Genomic DNA, 20,878 nt, shown 5'->3' with positions numbered 1-20,878 from the left:
GACGGACATGGCTCAATCAAATTTTTTTTCGATCCTGATTATTTTGATATATGGAAGTCTATATCTATCTCGATTCCTTTATATATGTACAACCAACCGTTATCCAATCAAACTTAATATACTCTGTGAGCTCTGCTCAACTGAGTATAAAAATGACTTAAATAAGTAACCGGCTCTAAAAACAACTTAGTTCCAAAAAAGAAACCGAACTCAAGAAAACTGTCAACTTCATAAAGGTACTAGTTCAAACATAGAAACCATTCCTAAAAACAATGAGGTTTAATCCGTTCCAAAATGTACCGGTTCCAGCGAAGTAATCAGTTCCAAAAAGTATATGTGACCTGGAATCATGAAACGACGCTATTGTGCGAAAATACCGTTCTTCACATTTTGAGTGATTCTTATAGGAAATTTAACGCTCTTTCCAATGGAACAAACCGCAATTTTCTACCTTTCTTAGCTTTTTCACATTTAAAGCCAAATCGACCACATTTTTTTTAAATATTTCCATCCATGCGCCACCTATCGGATTTTTTTTCTTATTATTGCATTGTCATAGGGTTCTGAACTATATTCCAAGTTTCAATCTTGTAGCTTATCGGGAAGTTAATTAAATATTAATTACAAAATTCGTTCACAACGGCTAGCCGCTATACAGAGTCAAGCTAAACAAAAACTTTAAACGCGTTTTTCTCGAAAACTTGTTTTCCCACAATAGGGTCGTTTCATGATTCCAGGTTACATATTATTCCAAATAATTAACAGCTTTCGAAAAATTATCGCTAACAAATTAGTAACAGGCTCCTAAAATCAAACCAGATTCAAAAACATTATTGGTTCCGGAAGGTGTTTTCCATAATTGGCGATCGGGTTCGTCTTCTCCCTAGCTAGCAAGCAATGAGGAGAAGTGTTCCCTCCACAACTTAAGCACACTCCATACTGCAATTACTAGGTCACCATTATCGTTGCTGCGGGAATCTGCCCGGCCTTGAAACCTTAATTTTCGGACATTGTTTCGATGAGCCAGCATCTGAAGCTACTTGCCCTCACGCGAGCGGTAAGAAATGAGAGAGAAATATGCTCCCACTGCTCGGTCACATTGTGCAGTCGAAGATTGCCTTCGGTGAGCAGGTGTGAGAGCCAAGTGGAGTGATGAGCAGCTGTCTGCTTCCTGAGCAGCTTTTCGAGGGAAAACTTTATATGTGCCATTGCTCGTTCTTTCTTTGCTGCACAGAGGAGTGTACGTATCTTAGTTGAGACAAGGTAAAGGTCCGAGTCTATATTAGGACCTTTTAGAGTGCTCACATCCACGACACTGGAACTATGTCTGCCGTCAATCTCTACGGCTATATTATAAGCCCCCATAAACCGCACCTGCATTTGTTTTAAAAAACTTAAACTACTAAAACATTTACTTAATCGCTTGTATTTGTTATTTTTTCCTTGTTCTAGGTAAGCCGAGTGATAATCCCATCTACAGCATGACAGCCAACTATTCTACTGCTGCTACAACAACACGCGCTCACATGGCAAGTGACAAAAGCGATGAAACCGATATTAAAACGTCGACCATAAGAACAGTTGCAACCACAATAACGGTTATAAAATCAACAGAAGCAGCAACAACAACAACTGACGATGAGTTGACAAAGAAAGCAACTGATGATAGAACCTCAGCCCCAGAACAGCAAAAACAACAACAAGAGCATCATCAAAAAATGCAGGCACAGCTCAATGCCAAGTTAATTGGCAGTAGCACATCTTTGAGAACAAATCAACAGCAAAAACAACAACTAAATGGCCAGCAAGTAAACATTAAAGCGCAAACCCTTGCGACCGACAAAATGACAGAGAAGATTGAATATTCTGAAGATATTGTGCCTAACGCAAATGAGCATACAACAACAGCGGCTGAAATAGCAACGTCCGCTTCCGTGGCTAATAAGCTGCATTCAACATCTACCACAGCAGCAATAGAAACAACAAAAGCTACTGCTACAACAACAAGTACGCCGCAAACCACACTGAAATCCGCTGACATCGACGACATGTCACATGATGATGATGATGATGATATTGCGAAGCTAACAGTAGAACATCGTCAACCACAGACAAAAGAGGTTGTTGAGGTAACAACAAAAGCGGAAATTCCAATAACGACAACAAAAAGCACAGTTGAAGACGAAACATACCTAATCGCTACAAAAACAACACAGATGGATGAATTGCAAAAAATAAAAGAAGCTGATGCGACACAAATACTGTTGAATAAAGAAGCAAAAGTGATAGAAAGGGAAAAAGCAAGTACAACAACAACACGAACACCAATAGTCATAACAACAGCTAAAGCAAAAACTGACAGCTTAGCCACAGTGACTGGCGCGCCATCTTCAACTTCAACCTTAGCCACATTGATAACAACAAAAACTGCTCTTGCCACTGCCGAAGCTATTGCTACCACATCCACACATGCAATTGTAACAACAACAACTGTCTGCAACAGTGACACAGATATGCTAGAAGCAACAAATACAGATGCTACAGAGCAAAGTTCGCACACAACGGACGACGAAGGTAAGAAACTTACACGCGTACATCGCACTTGCCAGCCACGCAACGAAAAGAACAAAGAAAAACACTCAAAACATCATGAAAAAGTTTTGGAACCACCGACGCCGACACGAAATTTCTTGAATGAAGAAACAGAGAGTCCACCCTACAAGCCAAATCGTCACCGCGTGCTGACCAAACCGGAAACTGAAGGCTATTTTAAAAAGATTATAGGTTAAGTAAAAAAGATGCGGTAGCCGGTAGACGATAGTTGGCACAAAAATGGACAAGAAAAGTAAAATGTTGAATCCAAAGTAAAAAATAAATTTTAAAAAGGGAAGAAGGAGGAATTAGAGGACGAACTTTAAGCTCATACGAGGTTACAGATAAACCAGACAAATTTTGTAGGTATGAATATTACAAAAAAAAAAAAAAATTTAAAACCAAAGAGTGCATATACCAAGTAGGGAGAAGAGCGCCAAGAGCGCAGCCGGGAGAGAATGAAACCGAAATTGTGAAATTTAAAAATAAAAAATGTATACATTAACTTGGCAAGTGAATTCAGTAGTAGAGAAAGTTAATTTTTTTTTATAAAGAGCAGAAAAAAAAGATATTAGGGTGAACTTTATTTTTTTACTTTGATAACACAGAAAATATGTTTTTTTAATTGGGGGCGGAAGATCTATGGCATGTGAAATTTGAATTTAAGTCGAAGTTTTTTTTTTATATTTACGCAATGTGCACGAAGTCTAAGGATGGGTATGGTTGAACTGGTCTGTACGTGCGGACATCATATAGACTGAATAAGTCCTAAATTTTACTAAAGTTTTCTTTAATGAACAACCTGAAAATCCCTTTCAAGAACTTAGCACCTATGTTATAAAAAACTCTTAACTCTTGACAAAACCTAGGAGCTTTCTAAGACCTATGCCACTTGATACTTTTAAATCTGATAAGCGCTACTAGATCTAATAGCTTTATCACTCCTTATAACTTATAACTTATAACTGGAGATTTAGCCTGGAGATTTAGCTGGGCACAAACATAGAACGTGCTCGATTGTTTCCTCCTATAACCTACAACCCACACTTTCTACAACTGCTATCACTGACTAGGCCTATTTTAAAAGCATGTGACGCCAGACTTTAGTTTCCAGTCAGATGAGCCTACAGTACATTATTTTTAATGATAAGAGTAACTTTGTCAGTTTTAAGTTATGTATAAGACTTACACATAATCTTCGACACTACAACACGATCATGTGCAACTCTCACCTTTTCTTAATCTTTACCAATCTAATTGAGAAGTCCACAAAGTAGGTTTTGTGATATACGCCTTTTTAAATTAGCTTATTTGCTTTTTCACTCCCATCTATTCCCATATGAAACGCAATATAGATGTATTATCCCTATCCCCCTTTTTTCCAGGGATTTCTTACCGTCCAAAACATTTTGTTGTGCTATGCAAGATTACTGCCTTAATTGCTGCTTGGCAGTGATTATAAAAAGTTGACGCGGCTGCAGTTTAAACTATTTTGTTCCCGTGCTTCTACTGTTTTGGTCACGGCTACTACTTCCCCCTGGAAAACGCTACAGTGATCTGGTGACTTGTAGGATCTGTTTTTTCGGATCAGCACAGTATACCGCAGATCCTACTTCTTTGGAACCATTAGTGCACACGTCTACCGCCGCGCCTGCCATTTGTGCACACTTGCGTCAATCATCCACCTCTTTTGTGGCTCTAAGAAACACTTTAAAGCGTAGATACGGAAATCTGGTGGTTTGTTGGTTCTGTAATTGATGACGCTTTATTACTATGTTCGTATGGGGTTGCGCTCGAGCTGCCCCGAGGCACTGATCCGTACTGTAGTTATTAACGCTATATTCTTCGCCACCAGCTCTAAAGGTAGAATGTGCATACAGTGCAGCCGTGGTGTTGTTTTCAGTGCTCCTTCAATGCTAATCACTGTAGGTAGGTTCCTTTTTGTGGGGCTGTACACCAAACAAGGACTCCATAGTAGAGCACAGGCTTTACTCGCTACAAATGTTGTTAATTCGCACTGCTATAAGCTTTGTGAAATAAGATTTTTCAATTAGAAGAAAATTTTTCTAAGCGGGGTCGACCCTCGGCAGTGTCCGGCAAGCGCTCCGATTGTATTTCTGCCATGAAAAGCTCTCAGTGAAAACTCATCTGCCTTGCAGATGCCGTTCGGAGTCGGCATAAAACATGTAGGTCCCGTCCGGCCAATTTGTAGGGAAAAATCAAGAGGAGCACGACGCAAATTGGAAGAGAAGCTCGGCCTTAGATCTCTTCGGAGGTTATCGCGCCTTACATTTATTTTTTATTTTTTATAAGCTTTGTGAAGAGCAGCAACGAAGGTTCGGCGGGTAGAGCAAGTTAAATGGAGATGAGAGCACTTAGGCGACTACTACCGAATTCACGTGGGTTTATAGAAAATTTTTGTGGGACGTTACTTGAATTCCACATCGTCTGTCTGGGTCGTTAAAAAGAAGATACTCATATTAGCTTCGCTTGTATATTTGCATTTATGCAACTCTTTTATTTTAAACAATAAAAATAATGTTACGCATACGCATCAGTACCCGTCTTTTCAAATGGTGCGTATATGTTTGTGTATAATTTGTTGTGTATAATTGGTTGATTTTTAATTAAACAATGTGTGATTTTTTTATAAAACAAGTTCATCTTAATAAAAATATGTATAAAAGGGTAGTAGAAGTTAATTTATTGTATTTTTTTTTTGTGAATGTTTTAATTTTGAATGTTTAAAGGGAAAGCGTGTCATAAAATGCATTTCGCCTTCCTAGCGGAAACATAAAATTTCGGTCTAGTTTTATACATATAATACAGTTTCATAAGAACAAAATGCACAAATTTGAAAAAAGATATATACGAAGAGGAAGTACGCAGTTGAAAAAAAAATGTGTTAGAGATACTTAAGGCCAAATTAGTTGAGTAACATCGTATAGATTTAAGTTAATGCATACATACAAATACATAACATGCAAACATACATATATACATATACACACAAACTCACGTGTTACCCTAGAAATAAGACGACACAAAGATACTAAAATGATAATGTTATAATAGCTATCATCCGCTGGCAAAGAGCTTGAGCTAGATAAATAATTTTGCATGTAAATGCAACAACAACGATTTGGGTCAGATAAATCCGGATAGAAGTCTGGTTCAATTTGTGAGCCAGATAATTTGTTAATTACTTGTCTTTAATTTGGCAACGCTGCCTTTAATAAACCAACTTTTTCAAAAATAGATGTCGCTGCTTAGCATTTCGCCATATGAGTAAAATGAAAAACAGCGGCGACACCTGCCTATCATATTTCACGTGTGCGAAAATATCACGACATCTGCTTCTCGAGTCTCTCAATGAGCCAGAGCATTCTCGTGAGAATTAAGCGTGAGCCGGGGCTGTAAAACTCACTGGATGACGACAAATATTTTCATATATATAAGGTTAATGCAAATTATACGACGCGACATGTAGCGACACGTTCCGACAAAATATTCGCGGCATTTTTGCCTAGTTGGTCAACTTGGTCGTGCCGTGTCGTGCGACTGTCGCTAGGTGTGCATGGCTCCATAAGTATACATGCAAATAATATTTTGTAGCTACATGTTGCATCGTATAATGTGTATGAACCTTTATACTTAAATACAAACGTACAACAAACTGTTTAATAATGTACAGTGGTGAACAGAAATATAGCAGTGGAAATTTTAATTAAATTTCATATATTAAATTCGTTTTTATTTTTGATATATTTTAAGAAAAAAACTTCTGTGAATGTTGTAATCAGAAACTATGCAAGTCAATCTCCAAAAAATTTTCTGAAATATTTTAAGATTCTGAAAAATTTCGCAAAAACTAAAACTTTTAATTTGGTTTTCAACGAATGATCTAAAAAATGTATTTTCTAGCCCAATCAATTGTAGCCTTAAAAAGTTTAATTATAGTGTTTAAGATTTTTATCTACACATAGTGGGAAAACGTTTATAGCGTTTTCTTCTCTTGTTGTTCTATTCTATAAAACAGGCAACGCCTTTACCGGGTTTACGTTCTTTTGTGAAAAATGGTTGCTTGCTCGCAACGCAAAAGCTTTACACTTTTACCCTGTATAAAATGGCGGTGTGGCAGTGCAACTCTGTGAAACTCTCAATTCGCTCTTAAGTTCCATATATACTCTGTTAATATGAATACCCAGATTGCGCATTCATGAGTTAGGGATACGACTACAGCGATACGACATACGGCACAAATGACTCCCGCTTAACTCTATTAAGGCTTTACCATTTACTTAGGCAACAATTTATTCCAGAAAAGAAAACGCTATTAAATTACATGGAGGAAAAAATATGTCAAAAATTAATGCGAAATATGAGAGATCTTTAACTTGTACTTTGTAGGTATAAAATTTACTTAGGTGCAAAACTTACTTACTTACTTACTTACTTAATTGGCGCTTAACCGTCTAAACGGTTATGGCCGTCCAACAAGGCGGGCCATGCGCTCCTTCGCTCCGCCAACCGGCGCCAATTGGTCACACCAAGGGAGTTTAAATCGTTTTCCACTTGGTCCTTCCAACGGAGTGGGGGCCCCCTCTACCTCTGCTTCCATAGGCGGGATCCGATAGAAACACTTTCTTGGCCGGCGCATCATCTTTCATTCGCATAACATGGCCTATCCAGCACAGCCGTTGCGTTTTAATTCGCTGGACTATGTTGATGCCTGCGTATAGCTCGTACAGCTCATCATTAAATCTTCTTCGGTACTCGCCATCGCCAACGCGTAGAGGTCCATAAATCTTTCGAAGAACTTTTCTCTAGAACACTCCCAAAGCCGCTTCATCTGCTGTTGTCATGGTCCATGCTTCTGCCCCATATAGCAGGACGGGTATGATAAGTGACTTGTAGAGTATGATTTTCGTTCGCAGAGATAGGACTTTACTTTTCAATTGTCTACCTAGTCCAAAGTAGCATTTGTTGGCAAGATTGATTCTTCGCTGGATTTCAGTGCTGATGTTGTTGCTAGTGTTGATGCTGGTTCCCAAATAAACGAAGTCTTTTACTATTTCGAAATTGTGGCTGCCAACAGTAGCGTGGTTGCCAAGACGCGTATGCGCTGACTCTTTGCTCGATGACAGCAGGTACTTAGTTTTGTCCTCATTCACCATCAAACCCATCTTTATCGCTTCTTTTTCCAGTTTGGAGTAAGCAGAACTAACAGCGCGGGTGTTTAGGCCGATGATATCAATGTCGTCAGCATATGCCAGTAATTGCACGCTTTTATAGTATATTGTTCCAGTGCGGTTAAGTTCTGCAGCTAGTAAAATTTTCTCCAGCATCAAATTAAAGAAATCGCACGATAGGGGGCACCCTGTCTGAAACCTCGTTTAGTTTCGAACGGCTCGGAGAGGTCCTTCCCAATTCTGACTGAGCTGATGGTGTTGCTCAACTTCATTTTGCACAGCCGTATAAGTTTTGCGGGGAAACCAAATTCAGACATAGCGGCATAAAGGCAGCTCCTTTTCGTGCTGTCGAAGACGGCTTTAAAGTCGAAGAAGAGGTGATGTGTGTCGATTCTCTTTTCACGGGTTTTTTCCAAGATTTGGCGCATTGTGAAAATCTGGTCGATGGTAGATTTACCAGGTCTGAAGCCGCACTGATAAGGTCCAATCAGCCGGTTCACGGTGGGCTTCAATCTTTCGCACAATACACTTGAAAGGACCTTATATGCGATATTAAGAAGGCTGATTACACTATAGTTGGAGCATTTTGCAGTATCACCCTTCTTGTGGACTGGGCAAAGAACACTTAGATTCCAACCGTCGGGCATGCACTTTTGCTAAGAAGTTGGTGCATGCGCCTTACCAACTCCTCGCCGCCGTACTTGAATAGCCCCGCAGGCAATCCATCAGCGCCCACGGCTTTGTTGTTTTTCAATCTGGTTATTGCTATTCTAACTTCGTCATAATCGGGCGGGGGACATATATTCCATCATCATCGATTGCGGGATCGGGTTCTTCATCTCTGCGCGGTGAATTGCTGCCTCTATTTAGGAGATCAGAGAAGTATTCCCTCCATAGTCTAAGCCAGGCATGCTTAACCAACGAAACGATATCATTTCGTTACGATAATCAACGTTAATAAACGAAACGAAGTCATTTCGTTTCGTTTATTAACGTTAAGAACGTCAAAATAACGTTAATTTGACGATCTTAAAGTTAATAAACGAAACGAAATGACTTCGTTTCGTTTATTAACGTTGATTATCGTAACGAAATGATATCGTTTCGTTGGTTAAGCATGCCTGGTCTAAGCACTCTCTGCACATCAGTTACAAGGTCGCCGTTTTCGTTCCTACAGGAGTTTGTCCCGGTCTTAAAACCTTCCGTCTGTCGCCGTATTTTTTGGTAAAACTTTCGGGCGTTATTCCTGGTGGCTAGCAGCTTAAACAAGGTGCAAAACGGGGTTTTCAAAAAAATCGTAGAAAACTATATATATAATATAACTGTAGTCATAAGCAATAAACGCCTAAGTCCCATGAAAAAGGATAAGACTTAGGCGATTATTGCTTGTGACCACAACTATATAACATTCGAAATTTTCGTAAAATTTTCTCTTAAGAGTCAAAGCAATTAAACGCGAGTATGAAAGGCGTACATTTGTAGAGCTTCAAATGCAAGCTTGAAGGCAACATGCTCGAAAATGCTACCTGAAAATCCTGAGGATGCCATACGGCACGATTATGAAATTATCACTTCTCCTCATTGCTTGATGTAAGAGACATCGGAACCAATACCGAATATATGAGAGTGAATATTATTTCTACTAGTCGTCTATGGAGAAATGAGAGTGACAATATCAGGACTAAAAAATACGGAGGCCCCAGAAATGGAAGAACTCCGCGTTCAGTTCTTCAAATACCGAAGCGAATAAATGGTAAAAATGGCTCTGCTCAATCCACATATGAGGCTCTCTCTAGTGTACTATGCGACAGGTTTTCGCAAAACGTGGGTGAACTGATTGCGCTATAACAATGCATCTTCAGATTTTTTAAGCGCACTATCTGTTACTGTGCAGAGGTCTTGTTTTTCTACGACCAAAAGATACAGTTCATTTGCGTCTCATCAGGCCTGTTATGATATAGAGCACGCAATCATGGATGGTGTAGGAAGCAGATGGAACGGCCCTTGGGATATTTAAGAGAAAATATCTTCGGAAGATTTTAAAGGCCCTTTCCGTGATGACAACGGCGCGTATCAAAGGAAGTTTAGTGATGATTTATATAAGCTATATTGTTACGTGGCTGACTGTTTGGGTGGTGAGGAGCGGCGGCAAGCAGGTATGCTTGCGGGCCCAGGCTAGCTCGTCGTCTTGGGCGGGGTATTGCACCACCGACCTCACCCGCAGCCACATGAACAAAAAGAGGGTTCATACCTGCATGTTTATAGAGAGGAGAGAAAAAGCTGAAAAAGATAGAAATAAACGTGAGGGGCAAAGTTAGAAGGGGAAAGCATAAGGGGTAGAAACAGATGAAGGCCTGTCCTGTCAGGTGGAGTCTACCCTCCCTCTGCAGTGCAATTTGCACTGCACCGTGGGCACTGTGCTGACTCCTGTTTACCTTACAGTGCCCCCAAACCTGACCTGAGTCTGTCCATCCGTCAATAAGTCATTTCCCTATTACTCACCTTCACCTTACCTTACCGCGCGCAAGCGCAGCACCAACACCAAAATTCGACTTAGCCCTGCATTATGAATGTCTTAAAATTTCATCCAAACATAATTCTTATAATTTATTTACAAAATTTTTGGTTTACAAATTACCGACTAACACCCTACTACCAGTTCAATAATTTCAATAAAACTTTAAACTCAAAGTTTACTACAAAATAATTTTCCAAGGGCTTCAAGAGTTTACTCAAAGCAACAATAAAAAAATTGCTCAAACTTAATGCTAACTTTTATTACTGGCGAACATTAAAAATTCATAATAGTGCAAGAACCAGTAGATACATTCCAAATTCAATTCTATAAAAAAAAATACCTACGGCTAATAGACAAAGTGTCTGGTCTCAAACAAAAAAATTAAACTTTTAGGGCCACCCTAATGCGGTATTATTAATAGGAGCTAATTCTAATTCTAAAGATACAAATTCAAATAAAATAAAATAAGAGGGCGAATAAGTAAAAAAATCCAAGTACCCTAATCTCTGACCTACCGCAACCGCTCAAGTAAACATATGATCAAATATGTACAATGCAAAAGTAGGTCATCAAGGCAAAAGAATTCATATGTTTATGAAAACAAAAGGTATGTATGTAAGTGCAAATGTACGTTTGTGACGTTTTTCATGCATGTACATATGTTCGATGCAATCTGTTTTTTTTTTTCTTTCTGATTTGCTAATTCCTGTTCTATTTTTGCAAGAGCAGGAATCTGTGCTAACACATGTACATACAACTAAACAGGTGTATTAGGAAAAATATTATGCTCAATTTTCACTCACCCATATACTCGTACTCCAACGGCGCCGGTGTAGTTGAGTGGATGTGCTGAATTCGCTGAAATAGCAGAGTCAAAAACATACATATATACCTATGATCACACTCAAACACTCAGCCAAGATCACTCGCTGGTGATCTTTGATAATGAGTGCTTTGGTAGTATCGGAGCAGCCCGCGTGATGGTAAAACGCAAAAAAAATTAAAAGAAATCAAAATGTGTGATCAAAGAAAAAAAATGTTCTTGGTGCTGAAGGCGCACTGTGTATATACGCCCTCCGTGTGTGATGTGGCAATTTATTTTGCCAATGATAATAGAAGTAAGTACCAAAAATAAAAAAAAATGGCAAAAATTCGAAAATATGAAAATCTCAATTTGGTGTTACCATAGGTAGCAGAAACCGTATGCAAAGGAAAAATGTGTATATGGTAGAAAGTGGGGATGAAAATACAAAGAAAAATTAAATGTCAAACTAAAGTAGAAAAATAAAAAAAAAGAAAATGAAGAAACGAAGAAAAAAAAAAGGTGATGGAGGCAAAAGTGCCACCATTAACTCCTGAAGTATGGAGTTAAATAAACTCAGCCTTTATATGCGCGACAAAGAAATGCTCGGCCCCGGAAATAGAGTGCCCCGTTTGCCCGTTTCCTACCAACTACTTATGCCCCCTTATGAAAATGTTTGCATGATAATGGTAATAATATAAAACAAAATATGCATATAAAAATAATAATGTTATCTGATGTAATGCCGGAAAAGCTCCTCCCTCTGCAGGTGTTTGTTGTTACTTGTGTTTTTGTTTTGTGTCGTTTTGCCAAAAATCATATGTGTTGACGGGCTGTTGTTGTGGTTGCGTCTCAATGCCGCCGGTGAAAAGGGCTGTCGATGTTGCTAATTCTATTGTGCTTTTGCAGTTGTTGTTGTGGTGTGCGCATGCAACAAATTAACTCGAATGTAGTGCTTGTGGAAGCGTGGCAATTGTTTTTGGCCGGAATGTCACCAGTGTGATGTTGTTGTTGTTGGTGTTGCGTCGCCAACGTAGTGGAGATGGTATAATTGGTGTTGAGCGGTATGTCGCCAATGTGATATATGTAGTTGTCGTTGGGCGTTTCGCCGCCAATATATAAAAAAATTGTTGTTGTGGTTGTTGCTTCCGTATATCGCCAATATAGAGACTAACTACCGGTTGTGGTTGGTGTTGCGCCGCCGATATGACAAAAAATGTTGTAGTTGTTGTTGAGCGTTATGCCGCCAATATAAAAAAACGCTGTTGTGGTTGTTGTTGAGCGTTATGCCGCCAATATAAAAAAAACGCTGTTGTGGTTGTTGTTGAGCGTTATGCCGCCAATATAAAAAAAGGTGCTGTAGTGGTTGTTGTTGTGGTGTGCGCCACCAAATTAAAAGTGTAGTGTAGTGCGTGGTTGTTGTTGCCGGGCGGTATTTCGCCAAGAATACTGTATTTGTTTTTGGGCGGTTCGCCGCCAAGAACCGTGCCCAGTGGCCTAGCTTGATGCCCTTTTATAGCCACCGCCGTGGTAAAGAACGTTATCCAGAAACGGAAAATTTTTACTATTACATGCAAACTTTCTTTTCGGCTTTCCCCTATTTTCCATCTATACCACCTACACAGATACATTTGGTTCGTGCCTTGACCGCTCGCACTGATGCATTCACACGTTCATTGCCTTTCACAAATACACATCCACCTACATCATACCGAACAGAACAAACACATAGTTACATATCATTCGTCAAGGCTGCTAGGTTGTTAGCAACATGGTGAAATTTTTCTTATTATAACATGATGCCAAGCGCAACATCTTATTTCCGTTGCAACATTGTGTTCACTACAGGTACAATGTTGTCAATGTTAATGTTATCATGTTAATATTATTTTAATGGCAACATTGCGGCTAAGGCACGGACCTGGACACAAAACACACAAACACATAGACGCATATACACTCTGCCACTCATTTAAGCCAGTATGGAGACAGGCTGTCGTTACAGGCTCGCAACCGCCGATGGTGCCTGCACTATGGAGCGTGGGCGTAAAGAATTCGAACGCAGCCTGACAAGTATTATTTCCCGCGTCCAACGTGTGGCCTCGACCCACGACTCAATGCCGGGCCTATTTCTCTTCAAGCCTTTAAATTTTCACACTGCCTAACTACGAACTAAATCGCTGGGCTCATGCTACTACTTAAACCTATATCACAGACACTACTCTACATATCTAATAGTAAATAAAATATCACAGATAAGATAAATAAAAAAAATAACTAAAAATAAAAAAAAACTAAAATAAAATAAAATAAAATAAAATATCACAGTTAGCAGAACAATAAAAAAAAATTTATAAAATAAAATATCACAGATGGCAAAAAAAATGTATATATAAAAAAAATATCACGGATCAAATGGTCAAGTAGGTAAACTAAATAAATAAATAAAAAAAGAAAAATAAAAAAATAAATAAACGCAAAAATAATCAAGTAAATCCAAAGGTCAAAAAAAGGAAATAAATAAAAATAATTTCAGAATATAATCACATACGTCACTAATCTAATAAATACAATACGTCGATAAATAAATAAATAACAGAGAACAAGAGTACTAACACTACAAAAAAGAACATTAAGCTATTTTGCGAAAATGTCTTTAGCGTGGTATACGCCGATCTTTTTCCCACTACTATCGCCAAGCTCGTACATTGAATTACCTATGGAATTAAGTACGACACACTTTACTTGTTTTGGTGCTAATTTAGCGTTGTAATTATCAACTTGGGAGCTTTGTTTGAAGTTGCGGCGATATACCACTTGTCCAATCTGAAACTTTATATCCTTACTCCTGGTGTCGTAGACCTTTTGACTTCTATCGTGGGCCAGCTTCAGCTCCTTCATAATTCTCTTTCTTATGAGCTGCATCTTATCACCAGCCGTATCTATCTCCACGTCACCATCCTTCAACGCCGCCAACTTTCGGTATAGCTCATATGATGCAGCATGTTGATGGCTGAGTGAGTAACGCTGCGGAGTGCAAATGCGGCATCGCTGACGCATTTGTCCCAGTTCTTTTGGTTGCCCTTTATGAAGGACCTAATTATCTGCAGCACAGATCGGTTGACTCTTTCCGCAGCGTTACCCTGAGGTGAATAAAATGCAGTTCTCACGTGTGTCGTGCCGTATTTCTCCAAAAACTCTTTGAATATTTCCGAGACGAATTGTTTGCCGTTGTCCGAATGGACATATTCGGGCACACCAAACACGTGAAAGACTTCTTTCTCTAAGAATTCTATAACCTCAGCTGAAGTGGCCCTTCTCATGGGTTTTAAAAACACAAACTTAGTAAAGTGATCTAGACAAACAAAGACATACACGTTACCATCACTAGAACGAGGATAAGGACCCATAAAATCAATGAATAAACGTTGGAAAGGTCGCTCTGTGAGCTTTTGCTTTCCCATCATGGGTTGTTTAAACACGTTTTGAGTTTTGTTAGTTTTGCAGGTTTCGCAGTCTTTTACATGGGCGCATACGTCAGTGACCATTCCTGGCCAGTAGTATTTTTGACGTAGTCGTGACAGTGTCTTGTGGATGCCACCATGACCAGCGGAAGGTGAGCTATGAGACGACTCTACCAGCCCCGGTCGCAGTTCCGACGGAACCCAGAGCTTCCAGGTCTGGTCCGCTAGAAGTTCGTCCCCCCTGTCGAATTGCGTCTGTTTATAAACGTAGCCGCCCGATACGCATAAGTCTGGCAACTTATCTTTGTTCTCGGTCACCGTCCTTTTCAACTCCGTATACTCCTCCGACTCGAAGCACGGTGATTCGAGACACACGTCTATGGCTCTGTCATTCGTCTGTATTTCGTCCATGTGCATTCGTGAGAGTGTGTCGGGAACCACGTTTTGTGCACCCTTTCGATGTTGGATATCAAAATCATAACCCTGGAGTTTCAAACTCCACCTTGCCAACCTCCCAGAAAGATCTTTCTGATTCATGAGCCATTTGAGGCTGGCATGATCAGTTATGATGGTGAACGGGGTTCCTTCCACATAAGGTCGGAATCTTTTAACACTCACGATCGCAGCATAACATTCAAGTTCCGTTATGCTGTAGTTCTTCTGCGCCTTATTTAGTTTTGCCGAAACGTAGGCAATCGGTCTTTCGTTCTGGTCATCGTCCAACTGAAACAAAACCCCTCCCACTCCGTCCGTTGATGCATCACATTGAATATAGAAACGACGCTTAAAGTCAGGATGTGTGAGCACCGGTGCAGAAACCAAACTCTGCTTTAAAATTTCAAATGATTTTATTGCTTCTTCCGTCATTACAAACTTTTTGATTTTGTCTTTCTTGAGGCAGTCGTGCAGCGGGGCTGCAATAGTCGCATAGTCCTGTATAAAACGTCGGTACCAGCCCGACATACCCAGGAACCGTCGTAGTTGCTTCGGGGTTTTCGGAACTGGGAAGTCCCTCACAGCTACCACTTTGTTGGCGTCCGTTCTGATACAACCATCCCCGACTACGTATCCTAAATAGCGAACTTCTTTGAAACAAAACTTGCTCTTTTCGACATTAATTGTTAACTTAGCCTCGCGAAGACACCGAGCGACCTTTTCCAGTAAACACATATGGGACTCGAAATCTACAGAACAAACTAACAAATCGTCAAGATAAACAAAAACACATTCACGTAAAGCGGCCGGAATGACCTTGTCCATGAGACGACACATTCGTTGTGCTGCATTGCACAACCCGAAAGGCATGACGGTAAATTGGTAAAGGGGTCGGCCAGGGACAGTGAAGGCAGTCTTCTCACGTGATTTTCTCTCGAGGGGAATCTGCCAGAAAGCGTCCTTGAGATCAATTGCAGAGATATATCTCGTGTTTTGTAGGCGGCTCAAAATTCCATCAATATGTGGTAAGGGGTATGCGTCCTTTATAGTTCTTTCATTCACTTTGCGGGCACAGCCGGTTCTTCGTTCCTTTAATGACCAGTGATACGGGGGAATTCCAACTACTGTTGGACTCCTCGATGACTCCCATGTCCAACATTCGATCTAACTCTGCGTATATGAGTTTTTGTATGGCCGGCGAAATTGGATAATGGCGTTGCTTGACCGGCAGATTCTCGTCCACCACCTCGATGACGTGTTCCTCTTTGTCTGTCCGGCCTAACCCCAGTACCGCGAAGGACGGGAATTGGGTCTTCACGCGCTCCAACATATCATCTTGCTCCGGCGATAAAACGTGCTGCACAGCGTCAAAAGACAAGTCACCCTCGGCAGGCACGAGCTCCGCCACACTGGCACCATTCACACTACCACTCACACCCTTACTCACAACACTCATACCAAAGGCCTGCCAAAAATCTATCCCAAAATATACTTCCTGTTGCAGATCAGGAACTATCAAAAATTCTAATTCCCTGGTCGTATTATCCCACACGACTGGTAACTTTATGACCCCTACCACGGCGGTTTCCTCCCCGTTCGCGGTTCGGATATTTTGGCCCTTGATTGGCACAATCAAGGCTTCCTTTCCCCGAAGGAGTGCAGCTGAGTCTTTGCCTAAGCAGCTGGCACTCGCCCCTGAGTCCAAGAGAGCCAGGACCTCGTGACCTCCTATATTTGTTTTGGCGAAAAACCTATTATCTCCTTTCACTGCAACAATTGTTGAAACTATTTTATTCCTCAACCTTTTAAAATATTTCCTCTTTTCCCTCATTTTCTCTATCTTCGTAAAATTTCTGTTTTTCCTACTTGCATTTATTGTATCACAAAATATCCTCTTTCTCGCTTCTTCGTACTCTAGCTTTCTTTGGTGTAAACTCTTAATCTCCTTCTTTTCCGGTGTTATTCTTGGTTGATTCACTTCTTCCCTGTTTTCCGTATCTCTTCTCCTCAAAATTTTTACTTGAGTGTTTCCGGGTTGCCTGTCTCCTGGCTGGAGTCCCCGGTCAACTCCGCCAGCCTCGGGTTTCCCTGTTTGGGCTTAAACACGCAAAAGGACGAATCACTTCCACACGCAAAACAGACCATATTGTGGAACGAGGACGAACATTTATTTGGTTTTTGTGCTTCCGCCGGGTTTTTCACAAAGTGATCCACCGGCATACCGCACGAAAAACACAACATCAAGTGGAAGGGTGATGCACAAAAGGAATTGACGGTACAGTTGGACACGGAAGGACTAACAGAAGGACGAACACTATTGGGATTTGCTGTGTTTTGGTGTTGGGGGAAGGATTGGGATTGGTGTTGGGGTTTCCTATCAAAGGCTTCGACTTTTGTTGCCTCTCCTACCCTTGACTGCTCAAAATCGACCTCGTTAACTACCCTAGTCCTACTCTTATTCTCTTTAATTAGTTTTTCGGCTCTCTTGCATTCCGACTTGAGCTCCGCCAACGAGTCCATTTTTATGGCGAAGGTCAAGTTGGCCAGATACGGTTTGAGGTTGCCCCTGATGATGCCAACCAACTCCCCCTCAGGGATCCTCTTCCGCAAACGGAACGTCAAGTTGTGGACTTCGCCATAAAAGCCGTCGAAAGCTTCTGCGGGCTGCTGTTTCCGTTCCATTATTTCACGGATTATTTCATAGTCGGACTCAGCAGACTTGAAGTGGCTTAGCATCTCGGCCTTCAGCTCGAAATAGCCGAAATCGGGCTCATCTGCATGGTCCTCTAGGACCTGCCAATACCACTTCAAGGCACCGCCGGAAACCAGACTATGAAAGTCCGTGAAAAGCTGGAAGTAGGAAATATTGTGTTGCTCCCGCATGCGTTCAACACGAAAGATGAAGCTTTCGACGCTTATACTCTTATCGGTCCCATCAAATTTGATGTGCCACTTTTCTAAATCTAACTTTTTCCACCTTGGAGGGTCACTACCATCTCGCTCAGTCAACCGGCTGCCGCTCGGAATACCATTGCGGGTAGCAGGCTCCCCCCTACGGTTCTGAGACTCGGGCGTGGATGCCACAGCGGACCGATGTCCCACCGCGTGACTGGATGCCTCCATCTCTGCCACGCGACCACCAAGATGATCGACGTTGGTCTTGATGCTCCGCACTTCACCCGCCATTTGCACCACCAAATCTTGTTGTTGCGCCATCATCGCCATCATGCGGCTCAGCTGTTCAACATTGGTTGCGTGATCACTGGCGTCGGTGCGAGGAGCATTTAGGCCACCGTGAACTACTGCTGGTGCGTTTTGCGAATGAACATCGCCCCCCTGTGCACCCACGTTCTCGCTGTCGGACATTTGGCACACCAAATCGATTTTCTGCGAGAAATTTAAACTATTTTCCGAGTCGTTGAACGACACCCCGTTCGCGAAAGACACCCTCAGCGGACGTTCAGGGCCAAACGATCCGAAAATCCGCGACGCGCACCTATTGAAGTAGTCTGTGGGCACAAAGTCGACGGCCCTGGGAATACCAGTGTCGATTTGATTGAACACCGAACCAGCGATCTGGTTTTCTAGTGCGGCCCTCGTAACGCTCCTAGTGACTGGTCTAGCAGTGCTCAGTATACCTAATCCCCCTGCAACACGATTCTCGGCCTCCTCGTCCTTGTCAGACATTCACTGTCTGAAGGAAACCCAGAAACAAAAGTAAACCCAAGTAAAATTGGAAAAATAAGAACGAATGGAATAAAAATTTTGCTCCGGACGCGCTAATGTATCCACGGGCACGATATCCCAAACTGCGAGTACCCACCGACGTTCAACTCAAATGGAAAAAAGAAGGAAAATTTAAAAATGTGACCCAAAGACTTAATTTCAATAAGAACAATCTGTGTATATTTGCAGATCGAAATAGGCTTAAGTAAATATAAAACAACCAGGTAATGTGATTAAAAAAAAATAATAAATAATATAAAGATACCAAAAGAATTCAGTTTATATGTATAAAAGTAATATGTTAGTGTGTATGTGTATGTAATTCAATTAGTGTATATGTTTAAAAGGATTAAATTTTATGCCTTATATGTCCAGTAGGCAGACCTATAAAAATTACTCCAAAGCCGAAAAAAAAAAAATAACCGGGGGTATATGTAGTTGAAACCAAAAAATATTCAAATTCAAGTTGGTAAACTACGATACAAAGGTATGAAGGAAACAAATTAAAAAAATATAAATAGAGAAAATGCTTCCGAATTCAAGAACAAAAAAAAAAATGGTACTACCCTAGCCCTTCTATGAACCCAAAATAGTAAAAATCTTAAAATTAAATAAAAATAAGAAACAGTTTGTTATTATCCAGGCACTTTGTTAGTGGTTGTATTTGTAGTGGATTACTTCAAACCCAAAAATTTTAAAACGCAATTTCAAAAAAAAAATGTTTGGAAACAATCCTAATACGAAAATAATCCGTAAGAACATAGAAAAAACAAAAATAGTTTATAACTTCGAAACTTCAAAAATATTTAATTTTGACTTCGAACTAAAAAGTTAAGAAATGAAATTTAATGTATTTGCATTGGTGTCCGTGGTGCTGCCTTGGCGAAGGTTCAGCGAAAGTGGTTAGTCCGTATCTAATTACTGTCAAGTCAGTTTTCGTGCTGTCCGTGGAAGTGTGGCACATCGTACCTATCAACTAGTTTCCAGGTGTGGCTGCCACACCCCCCTACTCCTATCTATCGTGGCGACGACTGTAAACCTCACCTACCAGCAGTGCCGGACTCCCGGTAAGGTAGCTTAAACAGCTCGCCACGACCTTCTGCTAACGTCCGTCTTTTGGCTGAGCGTCATACCAGGTACCACTTAGTCCAGTTGTAGAAACCAAAAGAAGGAACCCTGGCATGCATACTCAACCACTCCCTATACCTTTGTCATGACGACACTTGTCGACCAGGCAAGCCCAATCGGCGCTGCCATCATGACGGTCCCTGTCCTGTCAAAAGACGGAAATAGGGATTGGGTTTGGATGGACTTGGGATAAAAAAAAACACAGGAAATCTAGAAGAAAAGTGGGATGATTAAAGAATAGTGAAAGATAAAGTGATTTGTAAAGTGTGGGAAATAAAAAAAGATTACCGGGCTATTATCGTTGGGCGCCATTGTTACGTGGCTGACTGTTTGGGTGGTGAGGAGCGGCGGCAAGCAGGTATGCTTGCGGGCCCAGGCTAGCTCGTCGTCTTGGGCGGGGTATTGCACCACCGACCTCACCCGCAGCCACATGAACAAAAAGAGGGTTCATACCTGCATGTTTATAGAGAGGAGAGAAAAAGCTGAAAAAGATAGAAATAAACGTGAGGGGCAAAGTTAGAAGGGGAAAGCATAAGGGGTAGAAACAGATGAAGGCCTGTCCTGTCAGGTGGAGTCTACCCTCCCTCTGCAGTGCAATTTGCACTGCACCGTGGGCACTGTGCTGACTCCTGTTTACCTTACAGTGCCCCCAAACCTGACCTGAGTCTGTCCATCCGTCAATAAGTCATTTCCCTATTACTCACCTTCACCTTACCTTACCGCGCGCAAGCGCAGCACCAACACCAAAATTCGACTTAGCCCTGCATTATGAATGTCTTAAAATTTCATCCAAACATAATTCTTATAATTTATTTACAAAATTTTTGGTTTACAAATTACCGACTAACACCCTACTACCAGTTCAATAATTTCAATAAAACTTTAAACTCAAAGTTTACTACAAAATAATTTTCCAAGGGCTTCAAGAGTTTACTCAAAGCAACAATAAAAAAATTGCTCAAACTTAATGCTAACTTTTATTACTGGCGAACATTAAAAATTCATAATAGTGCAAGAACCA

General features: G+C 40.8%; 2 protein-coding genes across 2 annotated transcripts in view; one reads left to right on the top strand and one right to left on the bottom strand.

Annotated features, from left to right (window-relative positions):
- Positions 1-8,682, top strand: part of LOC137250868 (uncharacterized) — an 80,492-nt gene extending 71,810 nt beyond the window's left edge. The window contains exon 6 of the mRNA XM_067784497.1: positions 1,453-8,682. Coding sequence (XP_067640598.1) covers positions 1,453-2,789 — 1,337 coding nt within the window. The 3' untranslated portion in view covers positions 2,790-8,682. The remainder of the gene's footprint in view (positions 1-1,452) is intronic.
- Mct1 (Monocarboxylate transporter 1) overlaps positions 1-20,878 on the bottom strand; it is an 854,653-nt gene that overhangs the window by 577,459 nt on the left and 256,316 nt on the right. The window lies entirely within an intron of this gene.

This window comes from Eurosta solidaginis, chromosome 4 (assembly GCF_040869045.1).
Source record: "Eurosta solidaginis isolate ZX-2024a chromosome 4, ASM4086904v1, whole genome shotgun sequence".
Classification (NCBI taxonomy): domain Eukaryota; kingdom Metazoa; phylum Arthropoda; class Insecta; order Diptera; family Tephritidae; genus Eurosta; species Eurosta solidaginis.
Note: the sequence above shows the minus strand (reverse complement) of the source record. Positions and strands in the feature narration are given on the sequence as shown.